Source organism: Parasteatoda tepidariorum, chromosome 5 (genome assembly GCF_982258835.1).
Source record: "Parasteatoda tepidariorum strain Cologne lab strain chromosome 5, Ptep-v5.0, whole genome shotgun sequence".
Classification (NCBI taxonomy): Eukaryota; Metazoa; Arthropoda; class Arachnida; order Araneae; family Theridiidae; genus Parasteatoda; species Parasteatoda tepidariorum.
Genome location: NC_141759.1, coordinates 32,493,723 through 32,521,224, shown reverse-complemented (window position 1 = coordinate 32,521,224; position 27,502 = coordinate 32,493,723). Strand labels below are relative to the sequence as shown.

The window sequence follows — 27,502 nt, the reverse complement described above, 5'->3', positions numbered from 1 at the left end:
AGGACTTTTCCAGTTGGTTGTTGGACTTGATGAGGCTAGGGGGCTTCGGCCCCTAAGCTAATTTTTTGGAGTGTACTCCTTGAGAGTATCATTTTTGTGAGCATGGATGTATCTGTTAATGCATGTGCTCGTTAAAAATAACCATGCACTATAATCCTTTTACATCTGAGATTATACTTTTTAATTCTTTGCTTTCTTAGCAATTTATTTATATTGTAGCCAGGAGGAACATACTCCGGCAATTTATTTTGTGACTTAGTTAAATGATGAGTATTTTTATGTTTAAGTAATTATGATAGTTCAAAGATAGCCAAGACAGTAAAAATGTTTTTGTAAGGATACTTTTGTTTCAATTGTCCTTGATGTTTTCTGTTCTAATTAATTGTTTGATTTTAGATTATTCTAAATTTCTTTTTTTGACTCTAGAGAATTGAGCTTTCCACACGTTTCTCACAACCCTACGATCTTAATTTAATTTCCAGCACGTGTTACCATTTTGTCGATCACTATGAATGATTATTATAACATAATGTTTAAGAGTAGATTTTAATTGCAGCATTATACTTGTAATATATTGATTCCACATGAGATTTGAATTTATCTTTTATTCTCAATTTTTACACGTGCTGATTTCTGATTAATTTATACGGCCAGTTAGTTTTGATCTGATATTCTTAATATTTAAATTTAATCATCCAGTTTACTGAGATGAATGTTTAATATATTAAATAATGTTAATAAGTGTGTATGGTAACGAAACCAGGTCGATTATAAATAGTATTTTAATGATGCAATATAATACATGAGAATAAGAAAGAAAACTCTAGAACATAATAAAATCCAAAATTGCCAAGTTCTAGCTTTTTTTTAAATAAAGCTTTTGATACCACAAAATTTCGATTTTCGATTATCCTTTTCATTTGAAACATTAGTTACACACGAAATATTCTGTAACCACCCATAATGCATTGCTTTTGAATTCTGTTTGAAAATAATGTTCAGAAGTCACAAATAAATATATTTCGAGTCGCAAATAAATACTTCAGACAGGGAGAAACAAAATCGATTTAAAATTTGCCAAATTGCAATTCAGTTTGATTGACCAGTTTCCAACAATCAGACAGGTTTTGATATTATCAGTCCCGCAATCGGCTTGTTGGCTTTTGAGAGCGATTTTTTTTTTAATTCCTCTTTGAAATATTAATTTGGAATGTCTAATTTATATACTTTTTTAAGTAATTTTTGAGAAGGTTTCTAAATATATTTTTTTTCAATTATTGAAAATGCCTTATATCATGCTTAAAATATTGAACAGAATATTTTCGTTCAAGAGATTTAAAATATTGTTTTTCTGAACTTAGTATAAAGTCAAAGGATATGTGAATGATTTAGATATTTGTTTTATTAAAAAAAGTAGTGTACGAATATGAAATTGAAATAGACTAATTTTTAAATGTTTGTAAACTGTGTGGTGTATTTAATACTTTTAACAATCTTTTCATTTTAAGGTTTGAGACTATTATTGAAATATCTAATCAAGAAACTAAACACAGATAGAAATATCTTTATCAATGAAATACTATTTAAATGATAAAATTTTTTTTTAAATGGTGTTATACTATCTTTCAATTAGAAATTTTCAAATTTGTTTTAAAAGATGTTGATATTTTATTTTTTAGTGTAAAAGTAATACTTTTTGTAAAAGTAACACTAATATTTTATTTTTAGGTTTATAATTTTCAGTAAAAGGAATATTAATATTAACTTTTGGAAAAATGTATTTTTATATTAGTTAAATTTTCTAATTTTGATTCGAATGTGAAATATATTGATAGAATGTTATACACCAAAAAGCTTTCGATTTATAAAATATTTTGAAAATTTTATTTCAATTATGAAATTTAACTGAACTTTCCTTTAAATAGAATAAAATGTTTCAGGAAAAATACGAAGACTTACTATCAGTTTACATGCCATAAAAAAGTTATATACTGCACTAAAAATTTATATAAATGGCAGAAAGTCGAAAATTTATTTATCTCGATGTTCTTAAAGCGTTGCTAACTCAAGTTAAATGTTTTAATGGTCTTCTTTTAATCAAATACGGACAAAAAAACTAAACTTTTCGCCCTGGAATTCGAGTATTTGCTGTTACCCATGAAGAGATTATATTAAAAGAGGGTATTTAATTGGTTTTAAACCAGAAATCTAAAACACAGAATGTTCAGCAGAAATTAAAAACTCTTACGGTAACAGTTGAGCTAAAAAAAAAAAGAAATATGTGAAGCATATTTTTATATTTTTTTGCTGGCAATCTTAGTATTTAAAAAAAACCCAGAAAAAAGCAGTGTGTATGCAAAAAAAAAAAAAAAAAAAAAAAGGAAGAAGACATATATGAAGCATATTTTATATTTTTTTCCTGGCGATCTTAGTATTTAAAAACAAAAAAACAGAAAAAAGCAGTGTGTATGCAAAGAAAAAAGAAGGAAGAAGACTTATCTGAAGCATATTTTACTTTTTTCCCTGACAATCTCAGTATTTAAAAAAAAGAAAAAAAAAAGCAGTGTATATGAAAAAAATAAATTTAAATGTGTATATGCACAATTTATGAAACGTTAACTTATTTCCTTTTTATGCTGTATTTAATCCTTAATAGCTCTCAAAAATTGCTGAAAATATTTCTTTTACTTAAAAATAACTTTCTCTAAATTTGTTGTGAGTGCATGACAAAATAATCCTCCCGTTAATAAGAAATTGTTCGAATTCACGCCTGGATCTTTATTTGCAGCAGTATTGCGATTTCTGTCGTAGAAATGTACCTTTGTGATAATTTCAAAGATTTTACCCGATTGAAAACTTCATTCACTTCAAAAATATAAAAATCTGAAATGACCGTCGACATGTTTCAAGCGTTTCAAATTCGGCACCCATTTTCTAGACAGCCGGACGTGAATGTAGACAAAAATAATTTCAAATAAAGAAAGAAAAATGCAAAGTTGATAATGAAAAATGGATAAAAATAAAGGGGAGAAATAACTAGAAAAACCACAGAAGTTGAGAGAGAAAAAAAGATGAAAAAAAAATAAAGGGGAGAAATAACTAGAAAAACCACAGAAGTTGAGAGAGAAAAAAGATGGAAAAAAAAATCAGAACAAGAAAAATCACAGTGGCAGAGAGGCAAAACAGTGTGAAATGCATTTCCACGCTTTATGGAGAGGTGGTGAGGAGCTAACGTCATTAACAAGGTAATCAGCATTCAAATGAATAAAGCAGGATTCCAGAGCATCGAAATGACCTGATGTGACTGCATGGAGATAATTTTATCTTTGTCGAATTTAAATATATCCGAGATTAAAACAATATGAAGTAATTGAAGATTTCACGAATTCTTGAAAGCTGACATACCCATCGTGTTCATTATGTCTAACTTTTAAAGCGCTGTTTAGTTTGGCCGATGTAGCCAATGTCGCTCTGAAAAGGAATGTGGTAAATGCACCAAAGATTATCAAAGCTAATAGCATCCTTAAGTGACTTAAATTTGATTCTGTTAACAGGCTAAAAAACTACTTTAATAAAAAAAGTAGAGAGGTTTTGTTAATGACTTTAAAGCCAAAACGGGAGAGATTATTTATATTAAAAAATTGTTAGGACAAAAACAAACGAAATCAACTTGTTACATTTACTTTTTATATAATTTTAAATCCTTAAGATATCTAAAAAAAGCTGAAAATATTTGTTTTCCTTTGCAGTGACTGTCTCTAAATTGATCGGGAACACGAAAGAAGATGATGTACGTGTTAGTAAGAGATCATTTGAATGTAAGCCTGGATCCTTTATTTGCAACAGTACAAAGATTTGTATCGCCCAAATGTTCATCTGTGATGATTTCAAGGACTGTGAAGATGGGTCCGATGAATGGAATTGCAGTATGTATTTGTGTCCTTAATATATTTTATAGTATATTTATGTTTTACGTGACCATTATTATAACGCATTCAAATAGCCTATATGCACAAAAATGTGAAGATGGGTCCGATGAATGGAATTGCAGTATGTATTTGTGTCCTTAATATATTTAATAGTATATTTATGTTTTACGTGACCATTATTATAACGCATTCAAATAGCCTATATGCACAAAAATATGTTTATATCAATAGAAGAAATTGATTAAATATCTTTTATTTTCTTTGTCTGGTTCAGATCGAAAATTCTGCTGAATAAATTTTGTAAATTTTTTTTTTGAGTTCACATGAGGTTGGTTCAAATGAGGCAATTGAATACCCTAATAGATCACCTATACAACATACTTTAGATTTTTATATGAGTTTTGCAACTCTCAGAGAAAAAAACTTTGAAGCTTTGAAAATCGTTTAGTTCCATCCAAAAATTTTATGGCACATAAAATTTCGCTTTACAAAGTTAGAGAGTTTAGTTATTCTTTACAAATTGAATAAATTGCACAGGTATTCCAATTTTAAGTTGTATTTTTATTCGTAAATTACTTAAATCATAAAGGTAAACGTTTTAAAAATTCCCAAAATAGCGAAATTCAAGAAGATTATTGTTTTAAAATTCTCTATAGGCAGACAACAACTTCATTATAGGGTTTATAGGTTTATAATTTTAACATTCTAAAACATTCTGATAAAGAATTTCGTATGAGGGAGAAGTTCACTGTATGAAGTCTTTATTTCAGAGCGATTCTTGTAAATTCATTTTCTTTGACTCTCTTATAAAAAAAAATAATGCAATGGATCAGAGGTCTCCAGCCCTATCTGCAGACCGATACCAGTCCATAAATCAAATGGTACCAGACCACCCAAGGACTATTTATTTATTTCCATTTTATTTACTGTGATTTATTTATTTCGGGTTCGCACGATTTTCCATGAGGTTAACCGGGATCTGAGAATGTCACCTATAGGCTAACCATTACCGCATATGCAATTGTATTTCATTTTGAAAGTATGCTTAAATACAATTAAATTAAAATCATAAAATCAAAACAATCTAAAATATAAACGATCAACGTTACTCCAACCTTCTCAGCGGGCCGCGGTAAAATTATCTAACGTTTACCAATTCGTAGTGATAAAATGGTTGGGGAGCACTGAGATCGATGTCAAAACAATTTTATTTATTACTCCTAAAATGCAACTTTCGAGCATTATTTGCTTATAACAGATCTGTTAACAACAAAATTTCCCGCTCATTCCCTCAGTAGTTTAAACACACTGTTCTTCGAGATGAGATAGTATTTAGCGTGCTTGCGAATAGGTCAGCAAATTTTAAAATGAACATTAAGATTTTTTATTAAAATTTAAAAGTATTTTTTATGATAAAATTTTTCTAAAGATGAAAAGTGTTAATTTAGAAATAGAGCATAGAAGCTTATTTCTACTCCTACATTTTCTAAATACTGGTTGTCATAATTTAAGGAAAAATTACTAACACAGAAATAACTCTCTTAAAAATAAGCCAATCGCTATGACATTCAAACATGTTGTCAAGTAAGAGTTGCTAAGAAACTTCAACACGTAAATTAGTGTTGCCACTATAGACTGACGTCACCTGCAATGAGCAAAAATTCTGCTTGATCGCAAGTTTGCGAATTTCCTTATGTTTCTGAAATTAGAAATTTATTATAGTCAATTTGTAACAATGACCTCAAGGCATTATTTACCCGAAGAACTGCAATGGAGGTCTAGTGGGAGACTAGATGCAGAACAAAGTCAACAGTGGCCAGAACTGTGAGTTCGTCTGTGGTTCATAGACTTAGGCACCAATTTCTAACCGCAAGTTCGGCATCCAAATGGTTAAAGGCTCAGCTAAGGTCGTCCAAAGCCTACACCGACTACCGATATGTATAGGGATTTTTCCGAAGAAATAGAACAGCATCTTTGAGTCACTTTAGATCCTTTTCTAGTGCGCAAGATTGATGCCAACGTCTACTGTATGTGTAAAGGCTTAATGAACGTGGTTTGTTTACTAGGCAATCAGTCATTTACATGTCATTCTCCTCAAGCCATAGAAGGGAATATTTGAGGTAGGTGCAACAACACGTCCACTGGACGGCAGACAATTGGAGAGCTGTTCTCTTCAGAGATGAATCCGAAATTAGCCTCCAAAGCGATGGCAGGTGTTTGATTTGGAGGAAACCTGGAACCTGATATTGTCCACCAAGAGTCCGTGAAGGGAGTGCTTGTGTGAGGAAAGATATCTCGTAGAGTAAACACACAGACCTGCATGTCTTTCCACGTAGAACCATAAATGCTCACTTGTATAGAGATGACAACCTTGATTCTTATGCGTGCCCTTTTGCTGGTGCAATAGGTGAAGTTTTCGTGCTACAGGACGATAACTCAAAGCCTAACAAGGTTCGCATAGTTAATGATTATTTTTAGCAGCAAACAATTCCATTCATTGAGTGGTCATCTCGATCACCGGACTTGAATCTAATCGAGCATGTTTGGCATGCTTTAAGAAGACTTGTAGCTGCTTTCTTCAAGAAAATCATAGCAAAAATGTGTGCGTTGAATAAAATTTTTTTTTGAAAAAGAAATTGGCTCAAATGCCTTTTTTTAACGGTTTTAAAGAAGTTAAATCAACATAATTAGATAAATGCCTCAAACTATATAGTTCCAAATACATTTCGGAAATTAATTGGAAAAGACATTATATAATAGCCATTATATAGTAGTAGTTCTCGCGCAGGCGTTGTGAACCTCAACTAGCGTTAACGTTAAAGTAAGAAGGAACAGTAACAGTTTGCAAAATTTCGCTATTTGAGAGATAGGAGTAAACATAACGCTTTGCTGAATTACTCTATTAAAAAGATTTTGCGTAGGGTTATGAATTACCTTAGCACTAACGTTACCACCGTTTGAACTTCACAGAGCATGTGTAAAGTTTTCTCTACAAATCAATGACCCTAAGGTATAGAAAATGAAGCTAGCGTTGCGGTCAACGTAAAAAAAAAAACGCTATTCAAAAGTTCTGCCTTATCTCCTCTGCTAGACGTTAAGACTATTTGAATTTGAGGAGGCCTTTTGACTGCTTACGTTCAGACTTATTCAGTCAAAAAACATGATTTGATGCAATTGGTCTTCAATATTTTATACAAAATGCTAACAATTTAAAACGAAAGGTTTAGAAGTTGATTATTTAGTGTACTTAAGTTAAAAACTTAAGGTAAATTCCATTTAAGTTCCAAGAATGAATATATATATATATATATATATATATATATATACTATTTATGATCAATTTTTAAATTTATCCAGTATAATATTACCTTGCGTACATCCATTTCTGGCCCATCCTTGGTAACTAACAAATCAAATCTCAGAATAACAAATCACTTCAGCAGTGCAGTAAGAACGACACTTTAAAACCCTCTTGTTACACTCAATTTGCGCTTTTGTTTTCATCTTTTGTTTTCATATTTTGTAATCTGGCAATCTTTCTGCGAAAACATTTTTAAATCATTCTTGAGAAATTTTTCGTCCATGTAAGTTGATCTGATTTTGCTACTCGCTTTATAGCCCCTTTTTAATGTTTTTTCTTTTTATTTCATTTTATTTTCTGTTTTTACATGTTATTTTTACTTTTTGTGATCTATTTTATTTATTGTTATTTTTATAAAATTTTTTTTTGAGTGCTCCTCACACTATTGTATTAATATATTTTGCTTTGGCTTTATTGATACAATATCAGAAAGCACTCTGTTTTGTGGATATAACTTATTTTGTGGTGTGGGCTGAAGAAAAGATTATACCTTTTTTTTCCGGTTTTTTAAAATAAAATTTCATTCTTTTTTATTTTTATTTTTTACATATATATATATAAACAGTTGTTTGTTATTTTTTTACTTATTATTCCCCCCCTTTTTTTCATATGTTTATAATTTTTCTTTGTTTCATTCTTCATTTAGAACATATATATATATATACACTATATACTAGCTGACCCGCCAAACGTTGTTCTGCCATATGAATTATTTCTTCTAGAGTATGGAAATATATCTCATTTATTGTAAGTGCGTGCGTATGTGGTATATGAGTGGAGGAGGCATGGAGCGCTGTGAACGATGACGGAATGTGAAAATTACAACACACCAAATAAATTTTTTTTAAAATTTATTGTAACTTTTTTTATAAATTATATATACAACGAATTCTGAAAATATTAGTCAACAATATTAATCTCTTAGTGCAATGGAGTGTACAATATTTTTTATCATTCCATCTTTAGCTAACACATATAAACTGGATGGTTTGCCCACTCGAGAGCCACATATAATTGTCCGTGTGAAAAACATGGTGTGCTCAAATCAAAGCGACAAACAGACATTGTTTGGTCTTGAAATTTACTAATAGTCATTGCAAATGCCAATCTAACGGGGAACTGAATGAGTTTAAATTGAATTGGCGCATCTGTGGGTATAATAGGGATTCGTGGAAGTAATATACTTTCACCCATTTAAAATAATGACTTCGATAACGTTGTTCATGAATTTTTTAACGACTAATCTTGGGCCGTTGGACAGCCGTGTTGGGTTCAAATTACAAAGCAAAATAACCGGAGATCCAACTTTCCGCTGGCGGGGATAGTTGATCAAGTGTTAATTGATCAACTATCGACCGGGGATAAAAAATATAAAATGCTATTAAAAATTAGGGGTTGGTGGTAGGAGATTGAAAATTAACGACTGGATGTATTTTTAAATGCCACACCATAAAAAAAACAACAACAAAAATTTGTTCAAAAAATGAAAAAAAAAAAAGTTATAAACCTATTCTCAGACCTACTGAATAAACATATAAAATTTCATCAAAATCGGTCAAGCAGTTTCGGAGGAGTATAAACACTAAAACTGCGACATGAGATTTATATATATATATATATATATATATATATATATATATATATATATATATATATATATATATATATATATATATATATATATATATATATATATATATATATATATATATATATATGGGTCATTCTCACGAAAACTGTCATTTTTCAGTTCATAAAATCCCAAAAAAGTAAAGTGAATAAAAAGCTCTGAAACTTTTTATATTAATAGAAATATGTAATGGCATTATAAAGAAAGTATATATCCTATAAATTATACTTAATATTTAAATAAATTAATTTTTTAAATAATTAATTTATAATTAATTAATTTATAATAATTAATAATTAATTAATTAATTAAAAAATTAATTAATTAATTTAAAAAATAAAAAAGCAAATTTAATAAATTAATTTATTAATTTTTTAATTCATTTTTCAAATTAATTAATAAGTAAATTAATTATTTTCACTATTTAAAAAGTGAGGGAATGATATTTTATTTTAATACATGTTTTTATCTAAGTTACATCTACCTAAAGTTTGAAAATGATAACATACTAAGTATATCTAATATTTATTATAATTTAGTCTTATATATCTAATAGTTTTTACAGGTTTGGGAAATAAAATTGGCTGGCACGATTGAACAAAAAAAATTTAATAATATACTCATCTTGAATCATTCCCTCACTTCAGCGTCATTCCCTCACTTTATACACAAGTGAGGGAATGACGAATTCAATAAAATTTGAAAATAACAGTTAGGCCTAATGAATTTCTGAAGTCAATCACATACAATTATATTCATACAAGAAAGCAACATATAATTATCCACTTTCTCGATGAAGTTGTATTTTATTTTACTCTAAAAAATGACATGAGGGAATGACAAATGTAAAAAATTTTACCTGGTTTGATTCATTCAAATGTATTCCACAGCAAAGCTTCTTTAAGTTGAAAATGGAAACATACTGCAATTTTGTTCTATGATGCCAGTTGTTAACTTCTGAAGTTTTTATTAAAATATTTTTATTCTAAGAAGATTGCAGGTGATAAGAACATTGTTGTGAGGGAATGACGCGAAACACTGGGGACAAAGTTAAAAATAGTGCTGTGTTAATATTTTTATCAGAAATTCAATTTAAAATTGATTTTCTGAATTCTATATTTTAGTATTCTGAAATAAAAAACACGAATTTGTAAAAAAAATTTTTGTATTTCAGAAACAATTTTTTTCTTTTTTTATATCAGCAGTGGGGACAAGTGAGGGAATGACATATTGGTATATTTTAATTACCTAAAATAAATAAAAAATAAAAATTGATAATTTTATTTTTATTCTTTTGTTAGCTTGCATTCTGAAGGACACTTTCCCTGAATTTTTTTTCTTCGTAAGCTGTAAAACAAACATAAAATATACTGGGGACATGAAAATGACTGTTTTTGTGAGAATGACCCATATATATATATATATATATATATATATATATATATATATATATATATATATATATATATATATATATATATATATATATATATATATATAAGATATAATCTTTTCATCAGTCCACACGCTTATATCCTCAAAAAAGAGTGCTTTCTGATATTGTATCAAAGCTAAATATATTAATACAATAGTGTGAGGAGCACTCAAGAAAATTTTTACGAAAATTACAGCAAATAAAATAGAACACAATAAGTAAAAATAGCACGTAAAACAGAAAATAAAATAAAATAAAAATAAAAAACAGAATAAAACAAAAACTATAAGGCGAGTAGCGAATTCAAATGTGTACTTACATGAACGGGAAATTTTTCAAGAATGGTTTAAAAAATATTTTCGTCATAAGATTGCCAGATTGCATAATATGAAAGCAAAAGAGCAAATTGAGCGTAATTAGAGGATATTTGTTTTAAAGTGCCGTTCTTTCTGCATTGCTGAAGTGCGTTTGATTTGTTAGTTACCAAGGATGGGCCGAAATGGTTGTGCCCAAGGTAATATTATACTGGATAATTTAAAGAAGTTGACCATAAATAATTTTAGAAAATAAATATTTATTTAAGAAAAAAATATAAAGTAGAAAAGAGAAACATGAATTGCCTGTTATGCACATAATTTTAGCCACGGATTTGCCCGAAATGGATTTGCACATGGAAAAATTATATAAATTGACAAAGTAAAATTTTTTTAGTTGATAATTTTATCACGGATTTGCCCGAAATGGATTTGCACATGGAAAAATTGTTTAAATTAATAAAGAAATTTGTAGTAAATAATTTTAACCACGGATTAGCCCGAAATGGATTTGCACATGGAAAAATTATACAAATTAACAAAGAAATTATTTAGTAAATAATTTTGGCAACGGATTTACCCGAAATGGATTTACACGTGGGAAAATTATATAAATTAACGTAGAAAATTTTTAGTAAATATACCCACAAAAATATACAATTAAGTCAATGATTTTATATAGAATTTTATTACTTTAGTTGGTTATCCATTGTTTTTTATCAAATTTTGAAAGAGTTTATCGATTTTTTTTTTGGATAAGTAAATATTACTACATATTCTTTTAATTCTATTCATTTCATTAAAAGTGGTATTTAAATAGATGTTCCTAGAAACATTAGAATTCCAAGTAATTAGTTTATTTATATTAAAATTAAAATCATTTCTTTTATCGTATAAATCAACAAAGCAGATATTTTAATCTTTTATAATACCCAAATCCAAAAAATTGAAATTTAAATTATCATCATGATTACGAAGCAAGATTAATTCCTCGGGGTAAATATCATTTAATAAAATGGTATAATCTTGAAAATTAAACACAATTAAGTCATCAATATATCTAAAAACAAATTTAATACTAAGAGTATAATTTTTTTTCATAATAATGCAAAAATAGGTTAGCTAAGAGAGATGAATAATTAGATCATTCTGGTATTCCATCAATTTGAAGAGAAATATCCTTTCGATTGTAAAGATAATTATTAAAAAGACAAAAATTTATCAGAATTTCCCAATGGTCAAAATTGTAACAAAGGATACTTTTAAAATCATAGTAATAATTCAAAAGGACATCTTTTAGTTTAGAAAGGGGAATACTATTGAAAAGATCCTGGAAATCAAAAGTCGCAATAGAATTAATTTTATTAGGTTTAATGAATTCTGAAATCGGTTGAGTTTTAGTGATAATCCAAGAGAAACCTTCTTTAGAAATATTGTTAATAATTTTATTTAAGTAGTTAGAGAAAATGGTGCCAGGTTCAGTTAGATAAGTATTAGATCCACGAGTGATAGTTCCAAATTTTACAGGAATTTTTTGAAATTTAGACTGGTAATTGCATACCTGCCAACTTTTATGTCTTTGGCGTAAAATTTTATTTTTATATTTAAAGTGGTAGTAAATAGATACTATATTTTCCTTTATAAACTTAATTTTTAAATGACTTTGATCACCACTATTCTTAAAAAGATTAAGCATATATGTTAATAAGCGTTACTATAATGGTTGTCTGCTGATAGTATTTCAAATACAACGTATTTTTGTGCATATAATTGAAATTTTAATTCCATTTTATTACCACTGGGAAAAATTATAATGGAAGGGATTAAAAGTTGGCAGGTATGTAATTGAGTAAGGAAATTGTATTTTACTAATTTTAATTTTTAATCTTTTATATGAAGCTAAATTTTTTTTAATGACAATATTATTATTGAAATTACTAAGTTTAAAATTTTTACTACTTTTTAATTCCGTATTTAAAAGTTCAGCATTAGAATTTTTTTACAGAAGATTGTACAATTATTGTTAGCTTTGTCTATGGGAGTAATTACAAAATTTTTTTGAAGTTGCTTAATTGATTGAACAATATTAGAAAAATTTGTTGGATTGTTACTCTTATTTAAATTATCCTTATTATTGAAAACAAAGTTCTTAAAGAGTGGGCTGATGAAAGGATTATATCTTTTATTTTTCGGATTTTTAAAAAAAACTTTATCCCTTTTTTTTCTCCAGTTGTTTGCTATTTTCTTTATTATTATTTTTCTTCCTCCCCTTTTTTTCATATGTCTGAAATTTTTCTTTGTTTTATCTTCATTTTGAATTTATCTAATGAGTTCTGTTTACCTGCAGCTTATGCACAATAAATGAAACTTATTGTTTTTCTTAATTTTCTTCGTGCTTTTTTGTATTTATTTATTTTGTTATATATATATATATATATATATATATATATATATATATATATATATATATATATATATATATATATATATATATATATATATATATATATATATATATATATATATATATATATATATATATATATATATATATATATATATATATATATATATATATATATATATATATATATATATATATATATATATATATATATATATATATATTTTCAAATATGGAAGATCTTATGGTGTTTATGTCCTGATACAAATACAAATTTAATTTCGTAAACTTCTGCAGGTAAAACTCAGACGAAAATATTGATATTATTGTGTCTGTCAGACTTGAAGATTATTTGATTTCAAAGAATTTTTTTTTGTGGAACTTCCTGTTTTTCACTATCCCGTATATTTTAAAAAAAAGGGATTGACAAGATGAATGAACTTCTTTCACATAAATATAAATATGAATATTTTTTTCCAGAATATATTATTTCGCATTTTGAGATGCAAATAAATATAACTATACGAAATAGCATTTTCGAAATATATATATATTTTTCAATGTCAGAAATGACAATTTTTATTACATAATATATTGAATGTTACTGAATGAGTTTTTTGCTATTCAGATTTATATTTGCATAAGTGTAAAAAACTTTTCTTTCTAATACTGAAATTTGAGAAGTAATGTTGTCAATCCATGATTAAAAGTTTTGTTTTGTATTCTTGTGTAATATAAATATTTTGCATTTAATTGATTCTTGTGAACGTAATCATTAATTAAAACAACTTAACAACTAAAAATAAACAGGTGTGTTTAGCTGTTGTTTATGTTTGGTTGTTATTAAATATACTAAAAAACTGGCAATAAATTCGTAAAGTTTTCATTGCTGGACATAATTTTCATGTGAGTTGTTAATGTAGTTTAACAGAAATTAGAGAGATTTCATTAAACAGAATAGCTTTTTCGTTCAGGACATTTAAAAAAAAAAGAGTATGATATGGTTAAGATAATACACTGCATCAATTTACTCTACAGTCTATTTCAAGTATATTATGAGCTAAGAGTTAAAAAAAAAATCAATATTAAAAAGGAAAATTATGAATTCATTTATTTATGAAATTCATTGCAGCTCAATCACTCCTGACAAAAAATATTAAATAATGTTTATTTTTCTTTTAATTACAAAAAACTACAGGGTAAAACTAGGAAATTTTCTGCTAGCTAGTGACCAGTTATAGCATTTTTAACAGTGTCCGCTTTTTAAAACATGGGGTTATTTTTTCAAAAAATTTAAAACTTTAAACTGCTAAAAAAACTATTGATGTCATTAAAGACATTTATTCTGAAATATTTCTCAAAATATGGAGAACAACACGAGGTTCCTTTCTAACACGAAAGAAAATCTTAAAAAATAAACACGAAATAAAGTAATTTTCAAAGTATTATAAAACATTCATAAAAATTCCATATTGAAAAAGTGTAAAACACCCGTTCAAATTTTTACAGTTTCAATAAAATTCATCTCTAAATTGATAAAAATTCCAGACACTTGGAAATTTTTTAACTTCAAATGATTTTTGTATAAGATACATTTTTATGAAATTTCGAAAAAAGAGTTTTAGTACATGTAAAAACGAATTATGAAAATTTATAAATGAAACATAATGAGTATACACTGTTAAAATTTTCATTCTAAAATTATGGTAAAATAACTGGCAGTTGTCTGTCCATCCGATTAACCGTAAAGTTTACGGTAAAGAACATTATTTTCCTTTATGGTTTTGAAACCATTTACTAATGGTTATAAAACCATGAATATAAAACTATACGGTTTTTAACCATTTATAACTTGCTTTTTTCAAAAACTTAAAAAAAATAATTATTTAACTAGACATAGGAGCTCGGCTTTTCCTAAGGTGATGGGCATTGGAGAGTACCGGATACTGGAAATTCTTCATGTGTTGATAGGAATGGAGGAAATATTGAGGTGTCAACACTAGGACTCAAACTCCAGTACCGCAGCTCATGAGATTGACAGATATGCCCGCTCGGCTATGACCTGTACGCAGTTGCAAAGAACTAAAGTAGCTTCATTTGATGGTTCTAGTTGGTGCGAAAAAATTCTGGTTGTTTAACCGTATTAGGTGAAAACAGTTATTAAACCGTTTTTTCTCAAACTTAGCAGTTTGATTACCATTTTATTTATGGTCATTTGACTGTTTTGATTAAATATGGTAAAATGACCATTCAATAAATTGTTATTTAACCATTTTTTCCGAGAAATTTCCAACAGTGTAAATGTAATTATGAAAATGTTGCTTTAATAAAGTTATAGACGTTAAGGTATGATTCAAAATGTGGAAACAATCAGTTTATGTAATTGATGTTTCAGAATAAAAGTCAATATTTGAGATAAATTGATTGATTAGTTCCTGAGATTTAAAAGAAAGAGATATTATTTTAAGAAAAGAAATTAAAAAAAAAGCAATTTGAAAAATCAGTTAAAGAAGAACACGAGGAATGTATGGTTTGCTGCTTATGAAATGAATTATTTCTTGTCCCAAATTTCAAAAGTAATTACAAAGTTCATCAACGTTAGTTAGAAAAGCAATGTTTTCAAAACAATCACTATTTCTGACTATAAAACGGATAAAATTAACTGAAGCCTTTGAAAATATTGCAGTGAAAATGCAACAGATAAAATTGTTCCGAAGTCTTGCAATTATTAATGCCATCTGGTGAAAAATTTTAAAATTCAGTGAAAATAAGAACTGATTTCCTAAAAAGAACGCAGCAAGCATTCTGCTTATTCTGTGCATTTTAACTGATTATAGTATTTTAATTGACTTAAAGCATTTTTGAGACAACCGGCATTACCACTTAAAGTTTACGTCTCTAATAATGAGATTACACTATTATATTTAAAAAGTAAAGAAATAACTTTTCTAAATGTTCTACCTGTTTATTTGAACGTACTTTCGTTCAATTTTTGTTATTTTGAAATATAATTTTTTATATCTGTGTATGTAACTTAATTTTTTACATTTTTGTCTCCAAATTTTTATAGTATTATTGTTTTTTTTTTTTTAATAAAAAAGTGATATTTACCTTCAGAGAAGCATTTAATTGTTTTTATTTTAGCTGATGAAAATAAAGATAAATATTTCAACTCGTTGTTCGTAAAAAGACCAGATGAAGATAGAGATAAAAATGAGTTAAAAGAATGCAGTGAGTACCTTAATGATTCATGATTATTAAATTTTATTTTATTGCAAGTTTACTCTAGCAAAAAAAGTATATATATAGAAATAAAAAAGTATATATATAATATTTTTATAGAAAATCTTTGAAAAAAAAGGAAAGAGTATGAATGTACTTGAAAATTATATCGAAGAATATTCTAGTTGAAAAACGTAATTTTATTTTTTAATATAAATTTTTTTCGCTTTTTTTAAAAAAAAATTTATTCTTTATTTATTTTCTTTATTTTCGCTGATATGTATAGATAAAGATGAAAAGTGTTTTCTAGAGTGAAATCAGGTTCTAAGTACTTTTGGCAAAAAACAGTTGACAGCAACCTTAGATAGCCTTACTTCTGGTTGATATTAACACATTGTTGACGGGTAACGAATTAACTCGTCTTATAATGCCCAAGTATTGTTGATCGATGACGAATTAACTCGTCATAGGTCAGCTACGTTGGGCATGAAATCAATATTTAATTTTTTTTACTTTACTTCCATATTATAAAGTAATAGCTGGTGACTTGACATTGCTTCTGGGTAAGATTGTCGGTCAACAAAGTGTTAAGCTGTCAAGAGTGGGAACGCTAAGATGCAAACAGTTGATGAGTGTTACGAATTAAAAAAAATTTCAAATTGAAAAAAATGAACAACAAATAAAGATAATACTTTATAATAAATATTAACTTCATAAAATTATTATAAAAATGTATAATTTATTATAAAGTTAATTGTGTTAATAAATCTATTATAATTACGTTATGTTAAATTTATTCACACATAAATTTTGCTGTTTCTACTCCTTAAAAGTATGGTAAAAAATTGAAAATTTAAAAAAAAAAATGAAGAAAAATAATGCGTCAATTAGCCTAAGTCACTCTTTCTATATTAAAATGTGTGTTTTTTTTTAAACAATATATATTAAAGTCATATGAAATCCACTAAATTAATATTTCTTTGCAGAACTTAGCTATCCTGTCCCGTTTTGCCAATGTTCATGGAAAAGCCTCTTTTGTGAAAATCGTGGTCTCCATTCAATACCGGAAAACCTTCCAACAGATATTAAAGAATTGTAAGCTTTGAATTTTTTTCAAGTATTCAAGTATCTAGTATTAATTTAAAAATGGGAAAAAGTTTTTACTTATTGATGAAATTTGGTATAATACTATTAAATAAACTCATGTTTGTGAACTCATGCATATATATATGTATAAACTCATGCATGTTGTAGCCACCACCCGCCCCAATAAGTGCTGCTACACGACGTGGCATGGAGTCAAGCAAATTTTGAATGTCTGTCTGAGGAAGAGCATTCCATACAGTTTGTATGCGTACCCAAAGTTCGTCTGTAGAAGGAACAGGACGAGGATCACGAGCGAGACGCCGACCAACGAAAACACACACTTGTTCAATCGGCGACATATCCGTGGAATACGCAGGCCAAGGAAGAAGCTGTACCTGCCGCGATGCAAGGAAGGATTGAACAGTCCTAGCAATATGAGGGCGGGCATTGTCCTGTTGAAATACAGCGCCTGGCAAGGCTTGAAGGAAAGAGACAGCTTGGGGCTGTAGAACTTCACTGATGTCCCGATTGCTGTTCAGATTACCCACAATTCGTAGCAATTGAGATTGTCCATGATATGCTATGGCACCACAGACCATAACTCCGGGTGTTCGTCCACTGTGACGTTCGTTAACGCACTCCGAAAGGTGGCATTCACCGGCATAGCGTCTGACACGAATGCGGCCTTCATGGTACCACAAATTAAAGAGGGATTCGTCAAAAACACGACACGCTGCCAATCAGCACGCCACTCCCTATGCTGGTTGGCCCATTGCAGCCGCAGGCGGCGATGGTTTAACGTGAGGGGAATCCTGTATAAAGGAGTCCTTGCGCGCAGTCCACGCTGCAGCAGACGTCTACGAAGTGATGAAGCACACAATGAAACACCTGTAGCTATTGGCCACTGTGCTGCCAGTTGTCTGGAGGGAGCCGTACGGTCCGTCAGCGCCATGCGGACCAGGTGTCCATCGTCGCGAGCTGACGTGACATTTCGGAGTCCACTCCCGGATTTCCGAGTTGTCTGACACTCGCTCGTCCACTGCTTCCAAACACGCATCACTGTGCTCCTGTCACGCTGCACACGAGCTGCTACTGCACAATAAGATAATCCAGCTTCCCGAAGGCTGATGATTCTCCCCCGTTCAAACTCCCTAAGTTGTTGAAAACTCGCTCTCTTTCGTCGAAGAGGCATAAGTAACGACTATGCTAACGTTGACCACAAGCAGATAACCAGTGAGTACCATACACGCCTCGCTACAGCCGTCTATTTATTCGGATCCATCACCCGTTCAGAGGGCGCTGCTCAGCATACGCATGAGCTACGGATCTGAAATTCTAATCATTTGCATATCATGCTCTACTTTACATTTCCTGAAAATTTCAGCTCACTCGCGTAAGTCCTTCATGGTGATGCAATTTTCACAAACGTGAGTTTACATATGTGTGCATTAGTGTATTGAATATCGGGAAGTGACTCTTAACTTTAAAATTTATCAATGTAATGAATACCGGTCAATTAATTGATAAATATTCAATAATTAATCCAATTTTCATAATTTGGTGGTGATTATTAATAATCATAATGAATGAGCAAAATCTGCTGCTTTATCACAGTTCTCGAGACATATTTGCCAGTAATGTTCATTTTGTTCAATTTCGCAAAATGACGATATTACGAATTGATTTGACGCTCAGATATTGTTTTACCGTGTTATAATTACTAGTTTAGAGTATTTTGTTAAGTTTTGTAAAGTGACAATATCTTATGAATCAATATTACCCTCGAACTCTGTGTTACGAATAACGCAAAACATGCACTACATAAAAAATATGGTTTTTCTCCCTATGAAAATTAAAGGGACAAAATTTAAAATTTTTTAAAGTATATTTTCATTTATTCATTAATTTAAATACGCATAACAGCATTATTTATATGTTTTAATTTAATTTATTTCTAAATAATTAAGTTTTATATCGTCCGAAACATCAGAAATCAAATTCCGTGGAGTATCAAAACTGTTCAAAATGCATGTTTTATATACTTTCTTCCTTCTGAATAACATCTTTCAACGAAATAAATGAAAATATTTCTTTCGCAAATTCTCTCATAGCTGACATTATTCGGTGTGAAAATTAATTTAATAATGCCTCACAATCAGTTTATGATTCCTTACTCTCCACCAAATATTTCTTTCTATTTATTGAAGCAACTAATTAGTTTCTTGAAGATAACAAAAGAAAATTTCAAGTATAATTGAAAATAGTTTAGGCTGTCATTTAAAATAATTCATTCCCATTTATTTCCTAGATTGTTTTAATAAACTTATTTGGTAATCATTAATATTATTCGGGGAATTTTCCAAACATCAATTTTTTATATACAGATTTTTAATCAATAATTGGGGATAAATATTTAATAGTTATGTTTAAATCATTATAAAAATATTGAATTTGAATTTATATAAATTGAAAACTTTAAATAAAATTATAAATGGGGACTAATCACCGAGTGTAGAAAAAATAATTGGTGATTTGAAAAATCAATTTATGAAAAACGAAAAGCAGTAGAATGAAATATAAGGTATGCTCTGTTCTGCTGAGAAAATCAGATGGTTCGCCTCTCACCAAATTTTGGAATTACTTTTAAAGATTGTCAACAGATGGCACTGATAAGACAGCCAAGAAAAGTGTTTTGAAAATACTCGGCATTTCCAACAACTGTAACTCTTTTTTAAAATTTTTAATACGCGAGGATGATAAAATAGGATACCTGCAAGAGACGTAGCGCAGGTATCTCAATTCTGATTGGTTGTTAAAACGCGGTATTTGTTTACGCTAGTAACCATTCTATTTCGAGTAAACCAAGCCCGCCAAGTATAAAATCTCTTAAGTGATAGTTGTTGTTAATTTACGTCGCACTAGAGCTGCACAATGGGCTATTGGCGACGGTCTGGGAAACATCCCGGAGGATGATCCGAAGACATGCCATCACAATTTTGATCCTCTGCGGAGGGGATGGCACCCTCGCTTCAGTAGCCCGACAACCTGCGCGCGAACTTAAGTGATACATACTTAAGTGATAGATTCTCTCACAATGATTCTTTCTCAAATGTTTCATAAACATAAAAATTAATTATAATTCATAAAAATTAGCATAAAGACAGGCACGATGCCATGTAGAACATAAACAAACTATTTATGCATAAAAGTTGCCAGGTACACAAAACAAAATTCTATCATGGTTAACATGCATTATTAACATTCTAACTAATGATGATAACTTTAACACGCTTTCAACTTTCAATTTAATTCAACTTCAGCACGCCATTTTGCTTATAAACGATAAGCTGGCGATGACGTTATAGATCACATGTGTAGGTATCCGTAGTTTTCTTCTTGAAGTGCAAGTACCCAATTGATAGATAGTTTCGCAAAGATATGAATTTGAATAGTATTTAGTACAGTAAAAAACAGCGTGTTATGGTATTTTAAATCTATAGTGCCATCTGTTGGTGAATATAGTAACTAATAAGTGTAGAAAAGTTTTAGTTTGTAAAGCAAAACGCAGCAAATGGTAAAATTTTTTCTCCTTTGCTTTTTTTAGTTGATTTTTTTTAAATGGCCGATATTTTTTTGGAACAATAAGTATTTTAAGAAATTATTTTTAAAAAATATTATCTTTGATCGTTAAAACAAATGTATCAAAAAAAGTGTATTATTTTAGTACTTTAATACTTACTTTAAAAGTTCATTTCAGGGAGTATTTATCTTTTAAATGATCTCAGTCTTTTGCCAGTACATTTACATACTTTTAACATTTTAGGGATTTGTCTGGAAACTTTTTGCCACTTATAAAACACTCCAATTTCACTAGACTTTCTTTCCTTCAAACTCTGTAAGTATTTTTTCAATTTTATCCTTTTTATATCGGTTAGAAAAAAATAACAGTTAAAAGAAACATCAGTAAAATTATTTATTCCAATATTTGAATCAGCTTAAATATAAATACTCTAAGCTTTTAAGAATAGAATAAATATTTTCAAGAACTTAGCACGATTTTCAATTTCTGAGACCTTTAGATGTTAATATTTTTCTTTGAAGCAACTTACTAAAACTTTCTTTTTGCTGTCTTAAAATTTTTAAAATCATTCGGTGTTCAATTTAAAAAAAGAAAATAAATTCGCCTGATAATTGAAAATAAAATTTTTTGATTTCGTTTTATCATAAAAAGTTTAGTTTTTAAGTAACTTTAACAGTTTCTCGTTCCTTTTTTGAAATTTTTATGAAAAGTGCAGTAAAAAATACCATTTTTACAACAACGCTCTGATAGAAAGTTTTAAAATTGACTTGTTGATTTTTTTCTTCAGAATAGTACATGCAATTACTGCATCTTAAAAATGGACTAAAAGTTAAACTTTAAATTAAAATAACAATAAATTATGTCATTTTAAATTTATAACTATAAATTATTGAAATTATATAAATAATTCGAAAACCTTTCGCTTCTTTAAATAAAAACTGTTCAAACAAAAAATAGTTATACACATATAAAATAATTTCGGTATATCTTTATGACTGTTTTCAGAGATTTTGTTGACCGATTTTTTTCTCTATTTATGTGCTATTGTCATAATTGTTGAGATTCTACAACAGTTATTTATGATTGTTAAGTCAAAATTGGTCTTTTTTTATGCTACCTCTTTTTACGCTAAATCTAAAAATGGCGCAAGAGGTTGATATGAAGAAAAGAAAAAATTCAGCGAAAATTAGAAACGTTTGTGATTAAATTTTTTAACGTACAAAATTTTACTTCAACGCTGCATTATTTGGGTTCATAAAAAATTGCAAGAAATGAGAATTATTCATTGATTTTATTAACTTTCCTCTGTGTAAAAAATCTCGCCAAATTGGCGTTATTTTTTGAAAAAAAATTAAAATCTTTTTAATTATTTAAGTTATTTGACGTCTCTAAAAGCCAAATAACGCTTTCCGATAAAGTGGCATTTATAGTTTATAAACTATAACTTCACCCCAAGCATGCAAACAGTAATTCTTTTAAATTCATTTTCTTTGGCTCAAAAGCTTCGAAAAACATTGTAAAAAGGATATTAGTAGTAATGTAGGTTATATTGGTGACACAGGTTTAAATTGAAACTTATTATTATTTATAGATTCATATCGTGTTCGTTCAATATTAAATAACGTTTAGGTTATGTATTGAATAGTATGAAGATTATGTATTGAACAGCATACTGGGAAAATGGCCTCAATGGTTTGCTGGTACAGACGAACATTTTTATTGAAATTCTTGAAGACAGAATATCATTGATATAGCGTCTTCCTCCATCACGATGCGGGCTGCTAAGGGCATGAAACAAGACTCAAAAAAATAATGACCAAATAAAATAGTCTTACGACGTTAAATCCCATTGTTTGAGATCATGTAAACAAAATATTCCATGAAAATATTCCAAAATATTCCATTCTCAAGCTTGCTCGACAACGCGTTGTTGTTCACGTGATGCTCCATTTTTAACAGCTGCCAGCTGTTTAATTGGGTATAATATAAAAAAAACACAACTACTTCCACTTAGTAGGAATAACATTTACCATGACGTAATGCTGAATTCTATGCCACTATCCACATAAATCAATTATAATTCAAAAATCGAATATCAATTACTTTTCTTTATAATGCAATAAAATCTGGCGAGCAGCTATTTAAACGATCAAACACTTCGTTTGTTTATTTGTGGCTTGAAGTTAGGCTCGCAGAAAATGCCGTTCATGGGTTAAATTTAGTAGGAATAACACAACCTGTGACGTAGGCTATAGTATACCCAATTATCTTTTTTTTTAATTATCAGCATTTGGCAGAAAATCCAAATCTCATATGAAATTCGGAACGCGATTTATAAAATAATAATATTAACCACTAACTAAAATCTATATATATCATAAAATAAAGAGTGTGTTTGTTTGTGCGTGTGTCTGTAAACCGGATTGCCGGTAAACGGTAGACTCTAAGAATACGAAATTCAACATGAGGCTCAATGAATACAATTGCCAACTTTTTATGAAGCCTGATTTTTGATTGTTAATCACATTTTTCATTTCGGAGGCATTTAGGAAATGGTATTTTCTTATTGGCTTAGCGAAAGCCATTATTTCAAAATAAGCCATTAAATGATGGAATATTTTAAGGATAACACCAGTGGAGTTTGTTAGCTTATAGCTCTAATCAAAAAAGTTGTTCATTGCGCGTTCTGCAATACTTGATTATTTTTTATTCGTTATGCCAGGTTATTTAAAATATCAACATGATCGGGCTAGCATAAGCAAGAAGACTACGTCACCTGATTGATATTTTTAAGGTTATCGGAAATCACGTGTTTATTTTGTTTAGAGTTATGCTTTTAAAACGGATTTTTTTTTTAAAAACTAAATTGTTTAAAATCAACGGTAATTGAAATTAAAAGAAAGTTTTTAACTGAAAAGCCAAATTAATTGAAAAATAGCACTAGTTATTTGAAGAGAAAGAAATAAAACACCCATATTATGGTGGTACTTATTCCTCTTGGCCCAGAACAAGGCTAGACCAAGTCCAGGAGACCGTTCACCGACAGAAAATCAAACACCATCTGCGGATCATCCAAAATAAAATTTTTCTCCTGTCCCATACAGGACAGCAAATGATCAGGTGAAGCCTGGTGAGCATTACATTTTAGGCATACAGGGAACGTCTTTTGACCCTGAACAAATGTTAGTCCGCGGGTATGACCAGTGATTAGTCTTGTGATAGCTGTCTGTAGTTTCCTATCACCTTTTAGCTCCAGGGCAGCCCCAGGACTATTTTGTTGATACCATTCACGACTAGGTGGAATCCTCCAAGTCCTATTATTGTCGGCCTTTACTTTTGCATAGATTTCATTGTATGTTAGAAGGCCACTACTATCTATGGGATCATTGGAGCTCTCCTTGGCCAGTTCATCGGCCAGATCATTAAAGTGAAGGTTCACGTGGGAGGGGATCCACTGAAGATGTATATTATTGTGATAAGAGTAAGTCATCAAATTGTCGATGATATTTAGGCCAATTCTGTCACTGATGTTTTGTCAATTACTCAGGTATTGAACTGAGCTCTTACTATCCGTGAAAATCCAGATATTCTCTGTACTCTCAATGGAAATCATGTGTTCTAGAGCAGCGTTTATGGCGATTAGTTCTGATCTGAAAACTGAACAATGGTTTGGGTTATGCCTCTTAATTTTTGTAACGTCATCTTGGTTTTTTATGACAACACCACTACCAGTGTTGCCATTATCAAATTTACTTCCATCCGTGAAAATATGTACTGCTTCATTTGGGGTGTTGTGGATTGTCTCCAGTGCCAACTGTCTAAGAAGTGCTGGATGCTGATTTTTCTTACTACTGGAGGCCAAAAGTTCCTCGTGAAAGAAAACCCTCGGAAGGTCTTTCAGTGGGTCTATATTTGGTTCTATCGAGCAGTGTTCTATGTCAGGGAACAGCAGATTCAATTTACCTGCCCTGCAAAAGGGATCGTCTCTTTTTAATCTCTGGACATCTGTCCAATTCATCAAGTAGGCAGAAGTACGATGTTGGTCTCCATAGCTGTATAGCTTGCTGTAATATTTTGCGGTGCTAGAAGTCCGTCTCATAAACAATGGTTGGAGATTAGCCTACACCCATATTATTATTGACGTCAATGATAATTAATTTTGGTAATACAATCTGAAGTAAGAAATAATCTATGCAAAACTGGTTGAAAAATGGTACTAATTCGTTACGGGACGCGTATTGACAAAACATACCGTAGATTATAAACGTGGCGATTGCATGTGGAATTGGCGATGGATTACGCGTAAATGTGGTGGGAGAACGAAATTACATTAACCTAAACAGTGTAATTCGATATTCTTTTTCTCCCCCCCCCCCTCCTCGACTAGCCATGATGAATAAAAATAACTCATTAATTCTTTTTAGAAGAGAATTAAAAAAGACCTTTTTACTGTCAGGATTACTTTACAAATACACTGTATTCATATTTTATTGAATGCGTCTAATTTATATTTTTAAAACGATCTAGTTTTTTGATATAACAGATTCAATTTTTTATTTTTTTTGGAAGAATTGTGCTGGCAATTCGCAAGAGTTGTGTTTGCGAAGAAATAAAAATAATTTATTAATGAACCAATCACAAAAAATAACGTAACATTTTAATACTATGTTTTATTGAAACGCTATTTTGAAGAATTAATTCTATTTAGCTTTTTTTGTAAGAAAACATAAACTGTTTTATTTTAGTGATATTCTCTATTAAATCAATATTCTCCATAAAAGAATAATGTGAGCTTTTTTATAAAGATTATTTATTTTAGAAATTAGCAAAGACATATTATTTACTAGAAAAAAAATGGAGTATTCAAAAATGTTATCACGCTTTAAAGTAATAGTTTCTTGTAAACGAAATAAACAATATTTTTAAAATAAAGTTTAAAAGCGTTTGTTTCATTACTAGAAGCATTCATTATAAAAAAATTATATTAAATTACTTTATTTGCATAATTTTATTAAAAAACTTTTTTTGCAATGAGATGAGATCTTAAGCTTTGAGAAAAATTGATTCAATTCCTTAATCTATATAAAAGTCGGTAAATACTTCATTCATTATGGAGGTCATAGATAACTTGATACTTTTTCAATATAAGAATAATAAATGCAATTTATAGAAAAAGCACAATTTAAAAAATATATTTTATTTACATATATCGCGTACAGGTTATTCTGCAACTATCATACGTAACATAAATTTATAGATTCCTAAATACTGTTATACGAGTTTGGTAATTAAAAATATAATTAAAAAATAACATAATTAAAAAAATAACGTAATTAAAAAAATAACATAATTAAAAAAAATGTCAACCTTCAATTAAAAATTTCCTGTTGTCAAATATTAATAATAATTATAATTTTTAACAACTTTTTTGGACACAAATTTTTAATTCTCGAACTTAATACTATCCCTCATATGAAAATATCAGAAAATTTATAAAAGAAAAACTATATTTTAAAATTGAGACATTGGCGACAACAGAGGTTAGATGTATGTGCTGAGTTTAAATAAATTATATGTTATGAAACTCACATTTAAGACTTAAATCAATTTATTATCAGGTCATAAGAGTGTTTTCTAATAAATAAATGTAGTGATTGTTTGATTTACAATTGTAAATCCTGGGTGTTTAATGTTAAGTTATACATTTCTTTAGAAATAATATTTGAAATATGCAAAGCAGGGCGGCATTCATTTCAACTTAAAAATCAACAATTTAACTTTCAATAACTATAGATAAATAAAAAACAAAAGTTTGATAAAACCTTTAAATGAAATACTTTTAGAAAAATTCTTTCTAAATAATATTTAAATAAAACACAATCTCTTCGCCTGAGTGATTTTGTAAGGAATTCTAAACTTTATAATTTTACAAATTAGGTGAAAAGTAAATATCTTACAATAGTAGTAGGGAATTAAGGAAATTCTAAATCTGAAGTTTGAGTCCTAGAACATAAACATCTGATCATTAGATCAAAAGTTAGTTTTAGATTTTTCGTTTACTGCTCACGGTACACTAAAACGTGATTTTTTCTTCTTTTGAAATTTTGATTTTAATGCCCTTACTTCAACCTCCTTCGAGTTATGCTTACTTTATAAATTTAATCTCAACTTTATTTTTCTCTTCACTTTTAAACTGTAAAAGACTTTTTCTCCATTTGTAAATTATGAAAAAAGTTATTAATCTGATTGCGTAAACAGTTAATTTATTAAAATTGGATATTCTCAATTAATTCCTTTTAATAGTCATTTATAATATTAATAATAATTATTTGCACAAATTATAATAAAGGAAAGTTTGATTAGAAATTGAAAAGTTCTTGCTACAATAATTAGGGAATTTCTATTGACAAATTAAAATAATTTTTTTCCGGAGCAAAATTCCTTTTTATTTTAAATGGAACAGTACTGACTGAATATTTATACGATAAAACACTCTCTAATCGCTAAAACCGATGACAGGAAATTTTTTTTTTCTTTTCTT

At 28.9% G+C, this 27,502-nt stretch overlaps 1 protein-coding gene across 1 annotated transcript in view; it reads left to right on the top strand.

Moving 5' to 3' along the window:
- Positions 1–22,684, top strand: part of LOC122270567 (uncharacterized) — a 68,402-nt gene extending 45,718 nt beyond the window's left edge. Inside the window, exons 3-7 of the mRNA XM_043048378.3 lie at positions 3,750–3,926; positions 16,218–16,304; positions 17,282–17,390; positions 21,205–21,276; positions 22,630–22,684. Coding sequence (XP_042904312.2) covers positions 3,750–3,926; positions 16,218–16,304; positions 17,282–17,390; positions 21,205–21,276; positions 22,630–22,684 — 500 coding nt within the window. The remainder of the gene's footprint in view (positions 1–3,749; positions 3,927–16,217; positions 16,305–17,281; positions 17,391–21,204; positions 21,277–22,629) is intronic.
- The last annotated feature ends 4,818 nt before the right edge of the window (positions 22,685–27,502 follow it).